Source organism: Pempheris klunzingeri, chromosome 18 (assembly GCF_042242105.1).
Source record: "Pempheris klunzingeri isolate RE-2024b chromosome 18, fPemKlu1.hap1, whole genome shotgun sequence".
Lineage (NCBI taxonomy): Eukaryota > Metazoa > Chordata > Actinopteri > Acropomatiformes > Pempheridae > Pempheris > Pempheris klunzingeri.
In genome coordinates this window covers 8,607,560-8,624,213 of record NC_092029.1, presented here as the reverse complement: position 1 = coordinate 8,624,213, position 16,654 = coordinate 8,607,560, and the positions used below count along the sequence as shown (strand labels likewise).

The following is a 16,654-nucleotide window of genomic DNA, read 5'->3' as shown; positions in this document are numbered from 1 at the left end:
AAAAACAGCACTTCAAATGCTAATGACCCACTTTCTTTCCCCTATAATGAACATGGAAACCTGGTCACTGTGATTTTTTCCTCTAAACTCTTATAATTGGATGTTTCTTTTTTGGTTTTTGGTTCATGGTTATCCTTTGATGTATTTAAAATGTGTTGGGCTGTGTTTTTGTGTTTTATGTAGTTTAATACATTTTTCAACATAACATAAACAATCGTACATATGCATCCTCTCCCCGCAGCAGAGACGGGGGGTGGGATGGTAATAGGAGACCATCAAATACAAAACAGGCAATGGGAAAGTAGAGGACACAAAAACAAAACAAACAACCATATAGCTGCATGCGGCAATACACATATATAGTCCATATTCATGTATGTTGCACAGATGGCGTATGGTATAATCAAGGACACAATTGCCATTGTGTAAAGGTGATGTGTACAGAATTTGCCTGAACCATCAGGCAAAAGCTGAATTTTATAGCAATTAAGTCTTTCATGCCGCTGTAGGACACAAACCCCGGTCATCATGAAGAACTGTGTCCCAACAGAGGGCAGGTTTGACAGTCACTTAGCTACAAGGCCACACATGAACGTCAAGTTTTGTCAAAATAAAGCATGAAATCTGATGCAAACCCCCAAATTTAGCCAACAGGGTTCCTGAACAAGGAGAAGTGTCTGTGTGTGAGTGTGCATGTCTAAGTGTGTTTGTATGCAGACCCTTCATTGGCTTCAGTAATCCCCATCCTCTGGAACAACTGTTAAGGTCTTTACATAGTCCAGAAAAGGTGTCTGTGTTTCTCAGTGAACCTTTCAGGGAGAATCTAAACTTCTGTGGCTTGATCTAATACATCCGTGATCCATGTGCTGTGGGTGGGTGACCATGGGGGCCTTGTTATAGTTAAAAGTCGGGGTAAATGATTAGTGATGGGCAAGGGGAGGTATAGCAGGAAAATTTTGATTTGATTAACACCTGAAAATGCCATTTCCTACAATACAAAGCCTTCAATAATCAATAATAATCAATAAATCAGAATAAAGCTCAATTTATATTGTACCATAAAACACTGGTTTTTCATTGTATTCTGTTCTAGTTTCAGCAGTGAGTGACCAATTAAATGTTGTCTCAGAGTGTATGTAATGCATATATTTCATACTTTGCCAAGACAAATTGCAAAGTTACTTAACTCAACAGTACATATTTCTATTCAAAACCAAGATTTTGTTGTGTTTGTGATTCAACATTATGCACATTTCAGTTTCTAATCAACAATAAACTATATAAATAAGTAACCCTAAACCCTAAAAAAGTAACCCTAAAGAATATTAGCTATATCTTACTGTATAGTGGGGGTGCAGCTGCTTCGCCTAAAATACCATAGATTACCGACCATGGCATAGATTACCATGGGAAACCGCACCATACCATAGAATACCGTACCAATACCACATATTACCATAGAATAACATACCATACAAATAAAGACCAAAGAAAAACATAGATCAGCATAAACACCATACAATACCATAGCATACCCTACAGTACTAAGAATTACCATAGACTACCATAGATTTCTGTAGAATACCATAGATTACCATAGAATACAGTACCATACCATTAAATACCATAGATTACCATAGAATACAGTACCATACCATTAAATACCATAGATTACCCTGGTATTCATATTCATTTCATATATTTGGTGCAGACAGAATTATCTTCAACATACTTTGAAAGGGTGGAGACCGAATAAGGGCCCATGACTGACTTCAAAGTTCACGCTGCCTGTTGGTTATGGGCCATTTTGACCGAGCTATCTCAACATTTCTGATTTTACACCAGAAATATGTCATGGATATGAGCCAATTTGGAGCGAAACACGTTTGACCGTGGGTGGTGATATTGTTATTGCGGGTATTTAGTCTAAAGCATATATGTCAAACTCAAGGCCCGCGGGCCACATCCAGGCCGCGATACAATTATATACGGCCCGCAAGATAATTTCATGTGACTATTAAGAATGGCCCGTCGGTAAACAGCACTCCCACCTCTAATACTACAAATCCCACAATGCACTGAACAGCTGCCGCGCTAGTCAGGACCCGTGTAGCAGCCCCTCCTCCTGCAGGTATAATGACACACCAATCAGCGGATCAATGCATCGATCAGCGATGTTATAGCGACACTTAAGCTAGCCCCCCCCCAAAATAAATGGTTAAACGAAAAGTGGACTTTGAAAACAGAGACTTTCAAAGCAGGTGGGGGGCAGAATTTTACCCGTGTGTCTTGTTAGTGGAGCTAATGTGGCCATAATTAAAGAATATAAATATAAGACGGCACTACAGCAGGATAAGTACAAAAAAGAAAAAAGTTATTTAAAATTCTATTTATTTTATTGAGGAAAAGTTGTTGAAGTTTGGCTGTTTAAATTCACATTTCTGGATAAAATATATATTATATTATTATATTATATACTATAATAAAAGAGTCACTATTAGAGTCTTCACTAAATGTTGAGCCCGTTTGGCCCACGACTTAGACCGTGTTTTAAATTTTGGGCCCTTCTTTGATTGAGCTTGACACCCCTGGTCTAAAGCGATTGTAATCTGTACACATTCTCTCAGTAATCAGTTTCAGTGTTGCTAATGAGTGTAACATGCAAACAAGCAGCATAGCTAAAGATAATTTTCATCACATGAACCCGTAAAGTTTCAGACAGAATGTTATTCCACTGCGTGTGCAGCGGAGGGCTGAGCGTATGCAGGTTGTCTTTCCAATCAAAAGCAACAGTAGGTGATTCCACTGATTAGTTCCTCCACTCTGGCTGAAGTTATGCTAATCACTGAAATTGCTTGCAGGCATGCACTCTAGACCACGGAGACAGTAGGAAGCCTCATCGTAGATGTTTTTGTTATGAAATAATAAATATCGTTTAATTATCACTTTGTCTGCACTATTAGCAGGTAGAATAAAACTGAAAAGAAAACAGTGAACAAAAATCCTCTGTAATCACAGAAGTCAAGTTGTGCATTCCCCCACTGTGTAACAGTCTGGCGGGGATGGTGTTAGCCCACATGTCACTAAGGACTCCCTGGATCTCCCTGGAGAAGCCCTATGCTCCGTTTCAGCTCTGATCATCATACTGTGCACCAAATTGCTCTGAAACCCCTTTGTGTGTTGCAGTTTGGAAAACTAATCAGCCAGTTAACAAAAATAACAGTAATTCACTGTAACAGCCTGGCAGCAAACCAATCATCTTGTAACATTACAAGGCAGTAAATTATGTAAATAATTAGAAATATGTGAAACATGGGACAACGCCTGAAGACGCTGGGTGTGAAATGTAATTTTCGCATGAGACACACATTCGTATCTCATATAGGAATAAGGATTAACTTTACAAGATTTGGTGTGCGGTGAATTTCTATGACGGATGAACCCAAAACTATAAATCAAGACAAAATCAGACAGTCAGTGAGCCAATTAGACAGGCAAACCAGTCCATCACATACCAAACAAAAACATGGTCTGTTGAAGAGTTTGACAGCTGAAATACCTCATTGGCTATTCTGACTTCCACAAACTGTCCTGACGCATCCTCATTTGAGATTTTTCTTCTCCTGTCAATCAAAATGTGCCTTGATTTCTGGATGTCAGCCCTTTTTTTTTCCAGTGCCAAGTAGCAGTTAACCAGCCAGCTAATCAGTAAACATGCAGAGAGTGGGTTTAGAGTCCAACCCGAACAAACCCTAACCCCTCACTTAGTCAGCCAGTCGACTGGTTGAACGTATGTTATTAAGGACCCTGACAGTGTTTCCACCAATTACAGTGAAGCAGCCAGCCAGTCAGTCAGCCAGTGAACCAGTCAGACTGTTGAGCGTGTGCTCATGGAGCATGACAGTGTTTCCACACACCAATTACAGCGAGACAGTGGTACAGCTGTGTGGTGGCTTGGCACTCAGCCACACTATAAGTACCACTATCGATTGACAGAGAGTGCATGAGGAGAGCGCGTGAGAGAGGGAGGCAGTCATGCTAAGTGAGGGAGGAAGGTGCAGAAAAGGAAAAGACGTAGACACACTGAAACTCCCAAACTCTCTCTCTCTCTCTCTCTCTCTCTTCCTGTTGGTGTAATGATGCATGCAGCCACATTATAGCGTCAGTTTGTTTGTTGTGTCTGCATTCACGTGTGCACGAAAAAAACCAGAGCCACAGTACAGAGGAGACTGGGATGAAAAGTGACAGGCCTCCCTCATTCTCGCTCTTTATTTCTCCCTCTCTGTTGTCTCTTCTGATCCAGCTAATTATCACGGTTTGACAGTGCGGGAGAGGAAAAAATACAGAGGGCGAGGGTGAGAGACAGGCAGAGGGAAACAGAGAGGAGGAAATCGTTTTTGTAACAATGAAACAAGACAAGAGAGAGAGACATAAGAAACTGAGATCCTCTAAAGCGGCTTATCCAGGCCATTCTATGTTAATGAGGGTATGAAGTTATCAACTTAATGGAGCCTAGATGCTTTATTTTTCGCTAAAACGGATACCACAAAGTTGCACAATAACCCACAATTCCCTAACGTACTGCAACAGACAAAGACGTTGGCATGGTTGTAATACATTTTAGAATACATTAAGCTTAATGTATTGCTGTGTGTAACTGTGTAGAGCATCAATTGAATAATTGCAGTCATTTCAAAGCACTGTGTCAGTAAAGCACATCACAAAAAGCACAGAATTTAACTTTTGCATATTTATTTCTTCCCTGAACACTGAGCACAGAGACTTGCATAGTAGATTTAACTTAATTAAGGTTAAAATTTTAGAAAAACTAAAAGGAATTGTTCAATATTTGGGGGAGATTGTTGGCTTTCTTTCTGAGAGCAAGATGAGAATATCAACATCATTTTTTATGGATAAAATCGGTATGTGTGATGTGAAAATACTCGCTCATGAGGACAAACCCAATTAAAATGCTTCCACAAAACACTTGTTTGCCTATTTTGGGTGCATTTTATATCAGATTTTTTCTTTTTTTTTTTAAAGAGAGAGAGAGAGTGGTCACGCCTGCATCGTGCGAACTGAATGGAGTGAAGGAGGAGGACAGACAAACAGAACACGTCGCCCCTGTCAACCAAAGTGTTTTTTTCCCAGCTGAAAACTCCAGAGTGCTTCGGAGGTGCTCCAGTTGCTATGATGCAGAATATCATAGGTAGAGCACTTGCTCTGCATTACTTTTTCATGTTGATGTTGTGGTGAACTGGGGAAGTCATCTGCCACAGACATGGATACTCAAAGACCAGCAGTACTCATTTCTCAAGCAATTCTAGGTAAAATCAGACATTCATCTGACCCATCAGCACCCCCATACAGCCCGGTTGGAATGATCCTTGTTTCATGACCACATTTTCATGCCACTGCCGCAAATCGACTGTGAGATTGGCAGCCGAATCAGGCTCCTTAGATCGAATCGTCAAAAAGTCGCCTATTGTCGGCAATAAAACCCCAATAAATACCTGCTCAACACCAGAAGTTGATGACTAGCAGGTGAAAATTCAGCAGCTTAAAAGGCTGATATTTCCCCCAGGAGTTAAACTAAATAACCATGATAATGAGAGTGAATATAACACATCCAGAGACTCAGACTCAACTGAATCCTAGTGCTGCTTCCTGTCTACTAAATGTGATAATAGGAAGCTGTTTCCTAACTCGCTCATCATAACAATTTTATAAGGTGATGATAATTCATTGTTGTATTCATAGCTTGGTTCACTGTTCTAAATTGGCCAAAACCAGTCAATGTAAATCCTGGAGGCAGGGGGAAACAGTTAACCTGGATCTGTCCAAAGTTTTAAAAAGTATGCCTCCATGCACAAACTGACTAATTAACACATATCTTGTGTGTCCAACTCATACAAGAAACTTAAAAATAAACATTTTTTTTAACTGCAGTAGAAAATGGTAAATTTCCACTTCTTCATATCTAGTGTAAAATGCTCCAAGTGCCACAATTATGAAATAAATTCAGTGTCTTTCTCTCTCTACAAAGTTGCTGAAGCTCCAAACCTGTGCCTTCCAACCATTATTGGACAGATCCAAGCTGTTTCCCCTGCTGCTAGTCCTCAAGCTGACTAGGCTCAACAAATCCAGACTCTCATTTCTACACACTTGAGGCATAAGTATGTATTTTGCAAAATGTTACAATTTTTTAAACTGAAATTCCGAATATGAAGATAAATGTTTGATTAGAAGTGCATATCTACAGTAGCACCTACTGTGAACAACAGGTCCGATTATTTAAAGATGTAACAGTATGTATCCTACATGCAGGTACTTCATTTCGAAATTGCGGTGCGTACTAGAAAGTACTTCTGAGCTCAAGTACTTACAGCCAGGAGTATCTGCAGTGAGGAGTGAGCCACCTCTATGAACTGAAAATCCATCAGACAGCCAGATATAGATATATATCGGTGGTCCTCGGGTGCCCAGGAGGGAGGTGGGGTGATGGGTGTCACCCTGCACCCCGGGCCGTTCTCCATCCACCAGGAGCGATGCATGGACAGGTTGAACGTCAGGACAAGGTCAGAGTCCTGGCGAGAAAGAATCGAAGAGACAGAGAGAGAGAGACAGAGGGAGAGAGAGTTGAATTACATCTTCAGACATAAGGCAGATCAGGAACAAGGCAGCAGCAGGCTGAATGTCAGGGCAGGTTTTTACCAAGGCTTAATTAAAACCACACTGTTTGTCATACCGAGGTCTAAGAGATAGATAGAAAGAGAAGAGGAGAGGGTTTGACGGGAGCTAAAAATAGATCTGAGGTTTATAATTCCAATGATCTGGGATCACTCAGATTAGATCTGAATCATACGCAGGCAGGGTTATGATGAGGACAACAAGGGAGGGAGAGAGAGAAGACTGATGTTAAGAGGCCAGAGAGAGAAAGGAAGAGAGCAGAAGGAGGGAGAAGTTGAGCGACGCTTGTTTTCGATTTGGTGTCTCTTCATGCATCAAAAGCTCTCGTGTGTTGCTTTCAGTCTAAGAGAGCGAGGAGAGGCTTTGTGTTGTGGGAGTCATGGGAGGGTCAGTCACTACAAAGTTTCAGTTTAAGGCAGCACAGTTTCTCCAGTCTCCTCGTTCATTTCTCCTTAAGCAGGACAATCCTACAACTATGGACGTCATTAAAAATTGAAGGGCGCATTAATGTGAACGGGGCATCAAGGGGTTTACAGCCACACTAGCAGCATATATAAAATAACAAATGCTTTTGCTGTGAAATTTTGCACAGACATTTATAGTCCTGAAAATAAATCCAGCTTTCTCTGGTGATCCCCCAACTTCTCATCTAGCTCGTTCTAAGACGATGCGGCCTATCAAAGACTGAACTATTCAAGCTAAAATACAATTAGATAGGTATAAAAATACAAGAATAAAAGTTAAAGCGCAGTGCAAGGAAAGAATAAAGTATTTGATTAAATGAAACAGAGAGGTCTTTAGCCTTGACTTAAAAGAACGACAGGTTGGAGCAGACCAGCATGTTTTGTGGGCGTTTGTTCCAGATATGTGGTGCATAAAAACTGAATGCTGCAGGCTTGTCCCAGACGAGCGGAGAGGTCTGGACAGTTCGTAGCAAAGCAGCAGATCAGACACGTATTTTGGCCTTAAACCATTCAGTACTTTGCAAACCAACGGTAGCAGTGGCACATGTTAGCATGCTAACATGCTAAGCTAAGATGCGGACGTGATAAACATCATCAGCTAGACAACAGCATGCTAAAAATGTAATTATGAGGATGTTAGTATGCTGACATTAGCATTTAGCTCAAAGCACTGCTGTGTCTAACTAAAGCCTCACAGAGCCAGTAGTGTTGCTGCAGACTCTTAGTCTTGTTGTTCTACAGATATGGAGGCATTTTCTTCTCTGTATGTATTCAGCTTGTCCAAAGCAGCATGAGCAGTCCCATCACTGGCAGCGATAACCTAAAATTACAGCCAGAATCTGCAAAGAACAACACAACTGACAACGAGCAAATGAATAAACATTTTCTGTCCCTCGTTGTTTCAGTTCCACTTCGCAGCAGCAGAGAAAGACCACATGGAAATAGCCCCTGCAGCTGCAATGTAGACTATCTGCTTTGACTCCTCTTCAATCCTTTTAATTCTAAAAGCCTGAAGGATGCACAATAAATCAGTTATGATAGTCGTCTTGGTTTAAATAATGCACATATTAACGACCCCACTTAGCGAGCGGAGACATATATCATTCCACAGACAGCCAGGCAAACCACAGATACACACCAATACACACACATTATATACACACGTGTTTGGTCTTGCACTTACTCCGATAAAAAGCCTTAATGCTCTCTAAAAGCACGATGAGAGCCAAAATTACTTTTACTTAATTTGTTAATTTTCTCTGTTCTGATACATTTTTGCCAAAATACCCTGTATAAAGCTTTGATTTTATTTGCTGTCTATCAAAATCCATTTTACTTTCTGTTCCTTGAGAGTGTGCCGTCAGTGGTTATCTTGCTGTAGTATTGATCTAAAAATTCCAACCAATAGAGAATCGGACTACTGAAAAATATCCCCGGTGAGGCAAAATCCCATTTGAAGTACATTTTCATTGAGACTATAATGTTTAACAACCACAATATAACTGAATGAGGAGGTATACAGACGCATAAAGATGGGAAAGCTCGCAAATTTTCAACAGGAAAGACTTTTCCACCTGTAGAGTTTAATGTGACTTATTCTAGTTAAGAGCACAAATGGTAGATCTTTAAATAGAGCTAAAGGCACTCAGTTCTTACATCAGTCAGCTTTGTCTGTTTCTACACAGCATGCTTCACTTTGTCTTTATATGCCTCTTATATCTTCCCTCCACTTCCATACTTGACTCCGTCACCTCCCGCCCTATTGTTCTCTCTCTTACTTAATTTGTTCCTGTTCTCTATCAATTCATACCGTGGTCTCCTTTTCTTGCCCCCGCCTCCTTTTCCCCCGCTCCTTTTCTTTCTTAGCCTCTCTCTATTTCAGCGTAATGAGTAAATGCCTCATTAGCACAGAGCTCTGATTAATGCCATCTCCCCTTGTTGTGCTGCTCTTTTTAATGAGTAAAATCTCTCTCTCGCTCCCCTCTGACATCACTTTCCCTTTGTCTGTCTCTTACTGTCACTGCCTTGCTCCAAATCTTTCTCCCCCTTTTTTTTTTTTTTTTAATTCTCCTTTGCTTCCTTCGCCTAGTTTTTTTCTTGCTCTTCTTTCACTGCATTCATTCTCTCCTCCTCTCTCTGTTAAATGGGGTTGGGCAATAATTATTTCAGTACGGTCTCTATCAGTGATTTTCTAATGAGCCTCTCGAACAAACACACACAAACAAACGTAATTACCAGTGAAAAGCTGAATTTGGATAAATGTCATCAAGGCCAAGCCGAACACGGGATGTTACTAATCCTGCAGTCTTCTCTCACTTTGTGAAGGCGGTGACAAGAGACATAACGCAAAGCGTGCGTGCGTCCACACTCGGCCAAGCTGTTGTTGTGGCTAGTTAGTTTGGCTAGTTAGTTGTACTAACCACTTGTGAAATATAAGAGTAAAACAATTTGATTCAACTGGGGAAAACAAAGCTCTTATGTTTGTCTGGTAACTATCAAACTGTAGCCCAGAAATTTGAGCTAGCTTAGCTTAAAGACTGGAAGTAAAGGGAAACATCTAGCCTGTCTCTGTCCAAAGGTAAAAAAACAACTTTGTGCGTTTACACAAATTTGTTTGTACAGCTTAAACAAACAAAATATAACATGTTAATTAATAAGTTTAGGAAATGTCATTAGGTGGAACCTGTCTTTGGATGGAGACAGGCAAGCTGTTTCTCCATTCCAGTATCTAAGCTAAGCTAACTAATGTCGTCTGGCTACAGCTTGATAGCTAACTAGTCAAACGAACTAACTAAACTAACTAGCAAAATAACAGCTTGGTCAAATGCAGATGCACTCATCGTGTTAAGTAACGCAATATCACATAATGCTAAGCTAACCGTCTTTTTTCTTTTTTAAATCTTTCAATTTTATCGTACCTGAAGCTATGTCAATGTGGTGTCATTTTACATATGTGGTTTCACTTAGCCAGATCAAAATGAAACATATTGTAAATAACAACATAGGAGACCCACCGTGGAGAGGAAAGGTACACTTTTCTTTTTTCCATTCATTCATTTTCTCTGACAATCTCTGACAAGCAAGAGTTCATTGAGGTTACGCGGTCTGTAATATGGCTTGGAACCAGACTGGTACTAATAATAATAACTGCATTATCTCCTTTTTATTCATAAAGCAGCAGTGAGCCACCACAACAAGCCTCTACCACCACAGATGGAAAAAATGTAATATTAAAAAAAAATCACATTTGAAATCAAGCTTATTTTCTCAAAGTAAGTAGAGTGTCAGTGTTTGGAGAAAGTGCTTTTTATATAAACAGTCTCACAACCTGCACAAAGGATTTGGAGGTAAAACCCAAATTATTCCATACTCACCAGTGGAATGCCAAACAATTAAACTGCAGCTGTGCGATGGCATTGATGTATTGATTTTATATGGTGGAATTTATTTAGTATTGCAGTACTTAACCACCAGGATGATGAAGCCATAGCTCCCAAATAATCTTGAGACATTAATCTGTCTGGTGACGAATGAGCTGTTTAGCTTGCAACCTAAAACAAAAAATATTGACTACAATATAGTCAATAGTTGTATTCCTAACTCTGCGTGCGTGAGTTCCGTCCTATGTGCCATTTCTGACCGTTTGGCTCTCCACATCTTTCCTCCCCTCGCTCTATGATTCTCACCTCTCCCTCGTGTTACCCCCTCTCTCTCCCTCTCACACACACACTCACAGTCTATAATTTCCAGTGTGCTTGTATAGGATCATGCACTCGTGCTCTCAGGTCTTTGTCTCTGACTGTGGGCTAGTGCCGCTTCATTGAGCCACATCTGTTTTTCCTCTCCTCTTCTCTTTCTGTCTTCTACTCTCTCCCCCCCCTCTCCCTCAATATCTCACATTTCTATTTTCCTTTGTCTTCCACTCCCAAGAGATGTAGGGATGGCGGGGGGAAACGACCAGTGAAAATGGTATTTCCTATGATGGTCTGATGGTCAACAAGGGAGAAGTAATGCCATTTCAGTAAATTGTGGCAAAAAATTTTATGTTTCCAACAAAATATTCTCCAAAGCACGGCAGGCGCATTTCATAATAAATAATTCAGCAACATGGTGTCCAGTTCTGATCAAAGCAGATGTAACGTAAACAGAACTTGTTTTTTCTGATCTATTTATACTGTTTTTCAGGACATCTACAAGTTCAGTTAACAGTCCAGCATCTAGACTCACTGTCTAGACTGGATGTTACCAAATGTGTTAATTCACTCGTATGAAGTCAATTTAAAAAATACAGATTGTAAGTAACAATGTTCAAGGCAACTATAAAGGACTAAGATTTATTTATTTTTTTTGGCTACAGACCCACATATACTCTGGATGGATGGATGGATGGATGGATGGATGGAGGGCATAAGGGAGGGAGTGCCAGTTTTTCCCCATGAGTGCTTCAGCATCTGCGCCCTGGACACAAACACACACACACACACACACACACACACCTTCTAACACATATGGACTCGCACATAATCTAACACCTTTTCACATACTCTGAACATACAACAATAGGAACTCCAGCCGTCGTGTAGTGAAGCACACAGACAGTAAATAAAACGGTCATTCTGACAGACAGACAGATATTCAGGCATCCAGAACCATCAGCAGCTCATCAAACTAAAGGGCAGAAAATCAGGGAGGGGACAATATTAGCTTTATTCTCTCTAAAGTCAATTTTTCACTCGATTTAACTGAACCTCTATTTGTGGCTCTATCCCCTTTTCTATCATTTACTATCTCTTTGCTGTCTCTGTCTCTGTATGTCACTCTGCCTGTGTTATTTCTCACCAATATCATCCGTCACGGTGCATCTCCCTACATTGTTTTGCTGTGATTTCCCGTGGGTGTTAGATGAGGCCTTAACCCATAATGCCTGAAGCACTACTCCTCCTATCAGATTGGCAGGGGGTGTTGAGGAATTGTGTGTGTGTGTGTGTGTGTGTGTGTGCGCTGAGGGCTGGGTGGTGGGTCCGTTCCAGATCCTGACCCTGACCTTCACCACTTCAAACCCATTACCATCTCTAAACAAATGCCTCAACATAACCATTTTAACCCCTTCGCTCTTTCAGATTAGTGGGCCAATAATGGCGCTACTACCCATACCCCAGGTGGGATCCACAATTGCACGAAGGATGGGGGTTGCTAATTCAAGGTTTCAATGGTTTTTTGAAACCCCACTAGCCACACCCTATGCAATAAGTCAGAGCTCTTGTAAATCAGCTTACGTTTTAATTACTTACTTTGAAAAAGAAATGAAAAAGGAATATCTGTATATATGAAAAAAGAAGCTTCATGCTTAAGATGGTGCAATGAATATTTTTACATTAACAATGGATCACTGATGAACACATAGAGAATTATCACCCAACTCTGCAGTTCCCCTCAGTTCAAAGAAGCATTTTAGTGTCTTTTAGCTCGCTGTTTTGGTTTTGCAGTGTCACTGTTTTAGTTCATTCCAGGCAGGTGTTTCCAGCCAAAACACTCTGACTGTGAGCTACTTGCCCAACATCAAAAGATAGACGAGTAGCTAGTGAACATATTGCAGCATTTACTTATCACAGAGCCAGACATTTCACTCTGGAGTTGGTGGGGAATAGGACAGTAATTATTGAACTTACAGTGATGGATTGACCAGAAACACATTTCCAAATGAATGTTTATGTCACCATATCAACTTGGTGGTAAAAATGTCAGAATAATGTTTACAGACTGTTCAGCTCCCCAAAACATGTATTAATGCAGGTTTAAAGAAAGACAGGACTTCCATACTGGAAGGATAAAAAGAGCGTGTTGCAAGATCAAGTTAATGAGGCAAAGTTGTAACTTTAGTTTATTACAACTGGGGCTATATTTTTGCAGTTTTAGCCCTCATTCTTATTGGTTGTAATAACAATATAATTGCCATGTTGATCTTATATTTTCCTTTCCTTTATTCCACAACAGTGTCGTCTAGCCTGTAGAATAAAACAAACATCACTGCTAACACAGCCAGGGCAAATCCATTACAATCAAGGCTTGAAATTAACACTAGCCACCATCCAAACCCTGGAACAAGTCTGACTGCAGCAGGCAAGTCAATCAAATCCATTATCTACTGCGGCATAGAGCCAATCTTTGTTCAATCAGCTTCTATTTTACCAAGTAAAAACAAACTCTTGTCGTTGCACATGAAACTATACAGTAACAATGAATAATCAAATTGAATCACCAGTAATAATAGCTCAAGGCTCAAATGATAAAAATGGCTGGTGGAATGTACCACTAGAGACGTGCTGATGAAAAAAAGGCAATTTCATGCCATGATTTCAACAAATGCATCCATTGATCCATTGATCAAACACAGCCAGGGTTGAAGCATTAACTCAGTGAATCAGGATGGCTGTTTTAACTAGAACATCTATGATTAAATGTGTGGGATCCTCTCATTCATCGTCTCAATCGGCGGTATACAGAATGGAGACTGAGGGGAGTAAAATCAAGTCACTATTAGCATTCAAACTAGCCCCAGCAATCTGGTTTTCTTTTTTTTTTTTTTTTACTTTCTTCTGGGATGAAGTGGGTGGTTTTCAATTTGAATTGCTGTCATATTGCTTCTACAATATATCCTGCACTAACAAGCGCGCCCTGCACTGACAACAGCAGCTATTGATGCTGATGTGAAACTGATATAAAAGGGAGATTTTTTTTCTGTTAGATAAGCGATTCTACTGTAGCTTTCCTCAGAGCTTTTGTGGCTCTAACTTTCTCTGCGTTTCTGCTTCGTATTTTTCCCTTGTCCCGTCAACCCCTCTCTTCTCCCTTTCCTCTCATGTAAGGGACACTGATTCACATGTGGCTTCGTCCCATCACGCGTCAGCCTCTATAGCTCCCATCATACCTTCGCCTGTCTAAACCTCTCCGTCTCTCTGTCCGCCCCTGATGCCTCGCTTCTCTAGCCCCAATCTTTCAGTCTTCTTTAGTTTCTCTTTCTCCCCCCTTTCTCTTCTCTCTACCTTTCACTTTTATCTCTCATCTTACCACTTTCCCTGCGGTCACTCCGCCCTCCCTCCCTCTCTCACCGCTCTATCGTTTGTTTGAAATTAGACGCCTGGATGGATATGGGATTCAAAATGGAACTGTTTCGACACTGTTTGGATTCGGTGTGTGCATGTATGCGAGTGTGAGTCCCTCATGTTTTCTTCTGACTGATATAATGAATGACAGGTTCTCCAACTACCGGCAGAGCAAACGGACACCGACGCACGCACACACAGACACACACTTAGAGACACACGCTTTCACACTTACAGCATGCAAAAAAGCATGTGGGATAACCCTCCCACATAGCACCGCACACCCTCAGTAAATGACTGACAGCTGAGCGCGGTGTATGTGTGTATCTATGTGTCTATATCTGTGTGTCATCTGACGCCCAGAGGGTGGCTGCATCTTTTATATGACACAGTGGACTACTGACAGTTAGCTGTCTATATGAGTGTGTGTATGTGTGAGTCAGAGAGAGAGAGTTGAATATGCGAGAGTGTGTGTGCATTTGCAACATGGTGACAGTTCTCTCTCCACAGGCTCCTCTCCAAATCTGTCAGGGATGCCACATCAGAAATCTTTTTAAAGATTAATTTTATGGCATTGCTGCTATATTAGATAGTGCAGCAGCGAGTGACAGGAAGGATGGGAGTGTGACAGACTGATATAGGGTATGAATCTCAGGCTTAAACTCAAATTACTGTCAGGACAGGTTGTACACCTTATCTTGCCTCTGGGGCTCTACGGGGGCCTTATGGAAGGCAAAGATACACATTGATAGAAAGTTCCATCAAACACAAACAGTTGAGAAAGCAAACATGTCAAAACAAGACTGCCGATAAAGCTATTTATCAGCTGGTTGCAAGAAAAGTAAACAATCAGTATTCTTTTATTCAAAAATGATTTTTTTGTCTCTCAATACCAAACAGGTTTACAGCTACAGACTACAATTTGTAGTCCGAACACATCTGAAGACAAAAGTGTTGACAGCTGCTATGAATAGTCACACTTGAAGGTGGAGCTGAAAGCCTGTGAGCTGTACACAGCAAAAAATAAAGCGGTTGTGTTAGGAATGAAGAGCAAAGACAGGAGTTCAAATCCAGTCAGCTTTCTAACCTCCACACACCTGGCCAAATTCCTGTGTGAAGTGGGTGTGATTTTTGTGGACGGTGGTTTTCAGAAAGTCACAAAAATTGTGGAACGAAGCCACATTGGAGAGGTGGGGAATGGGGGGTATGTGAAAGGATGCTGTTCCACCATCTGACAAGACAAGCAGCTATTACATGAGTGGCGTTGTTCACATACCTGCCTGCATACTTTGTGTGTACCTGAAGATTAAAAATATATCCACAATAAATTCTATTCACAACCTCCCACCATTGCTGTTGATTGTGGACACACTGCCGCCACCATTAATGAGCTTAATTGCACATATCAGATGCTTTTGTTAAAGGGGCACTCCAGAGATTTCCCACATGATGTTCAGGTTACTTATCATGATAAGTTCCACTCAACCATTGAAAACAGTTGTAAAAAGTCTTCTGTGTTTCTGGGTGGAGCTTTAAAAAATTAGAAAAAAATAACCCTGATAATGTCAACTGGGTTTTCTCAGCAAGGGCTACTCTTTCTTAAGTCTGTCCCTCATGGGACTCCAAACTTTATGCAGGTGCAATATTAATTCACTGGAATCTACCTTTAATTTCTTACCAAAGTCAAGAATGCTCTGTCAAGCTAACTATTCTATATTTTGTTGCCACAATTACGAGGTTAACAGCAAAAATACAGTGGTTACTTCACAAAGTAATCTACCAGAAATGAGTGCTTGCATGTATTTGATTGGCCAAAGCAGCAAGGTTCATCTTTTACTGGTCAACACCAGAGTTTGAACACATACTTCCATTGCAACTGAGCAAACTGAGTCTGCTGATGAGAACTGTGCGATATGGTCGAAAGCTCCAGAACAGGTGAGTAAGTGGACTTTAAGTTGAGGTTGTTTTGTCAACTGCTGTTTCCAATGTCAAGCTCAAAATAAGTGCAGATTTAAAAAAGTTACATCCAGCTTTGAGTTACAGCCCTACTGTATGCGTAGGACAATGTCACTGACGCATCACTGACATGCAACATGCTCCTCACCATGTCCTGGTGACTTTGACGCTAATGATGTCTCATCCAAGCCACTTTACCATTATCTCAGTCGTGACGATCTGTCTGTTCCCCCAGTGTCTGTCCATCTGGCCTGACTTCAGGATTTCAAACTGAGCTGACAAACTCTGACGCATCTCCCCTCCTCGCTGTCCCTCCCACCTTTCCGCTCACTTCCTGGGGTTTGCTTTCCTTATCAAGAAGAAATTGGTCATTGGCGTTCGGCAAATTTCATAACCTCACAGCCATAATCTTTCTGGCCTCCGCACACTACAACACCCGGG

The 16,654-nt window shown here is 40.9% G+C and overlaps 1 protein-coding gene across 1 annotated transcript in view; it reads right to left on the bottom strand.

The window, feature by feature from the left end:
* The window catches only part of nkain2 (sodium/potassium transporting ATPase interacting 2), a 73,566-nt gene that overhangs the window by 12,680 nt on the left and 44,232 nt on the right, over positions 1-16,654 (bottom strand). Inside the window, exon 4 of the mRNA XM_070849582.1 lies at positions 6,387-6,587. Within this exon, the coding sequence (XP_070705683.1) occupies positions 6,387-6,587 (201 nt within the window). The remainder of the gene's footprint in view (positions 1-6,386; positions 6,588-16,654) is intronic.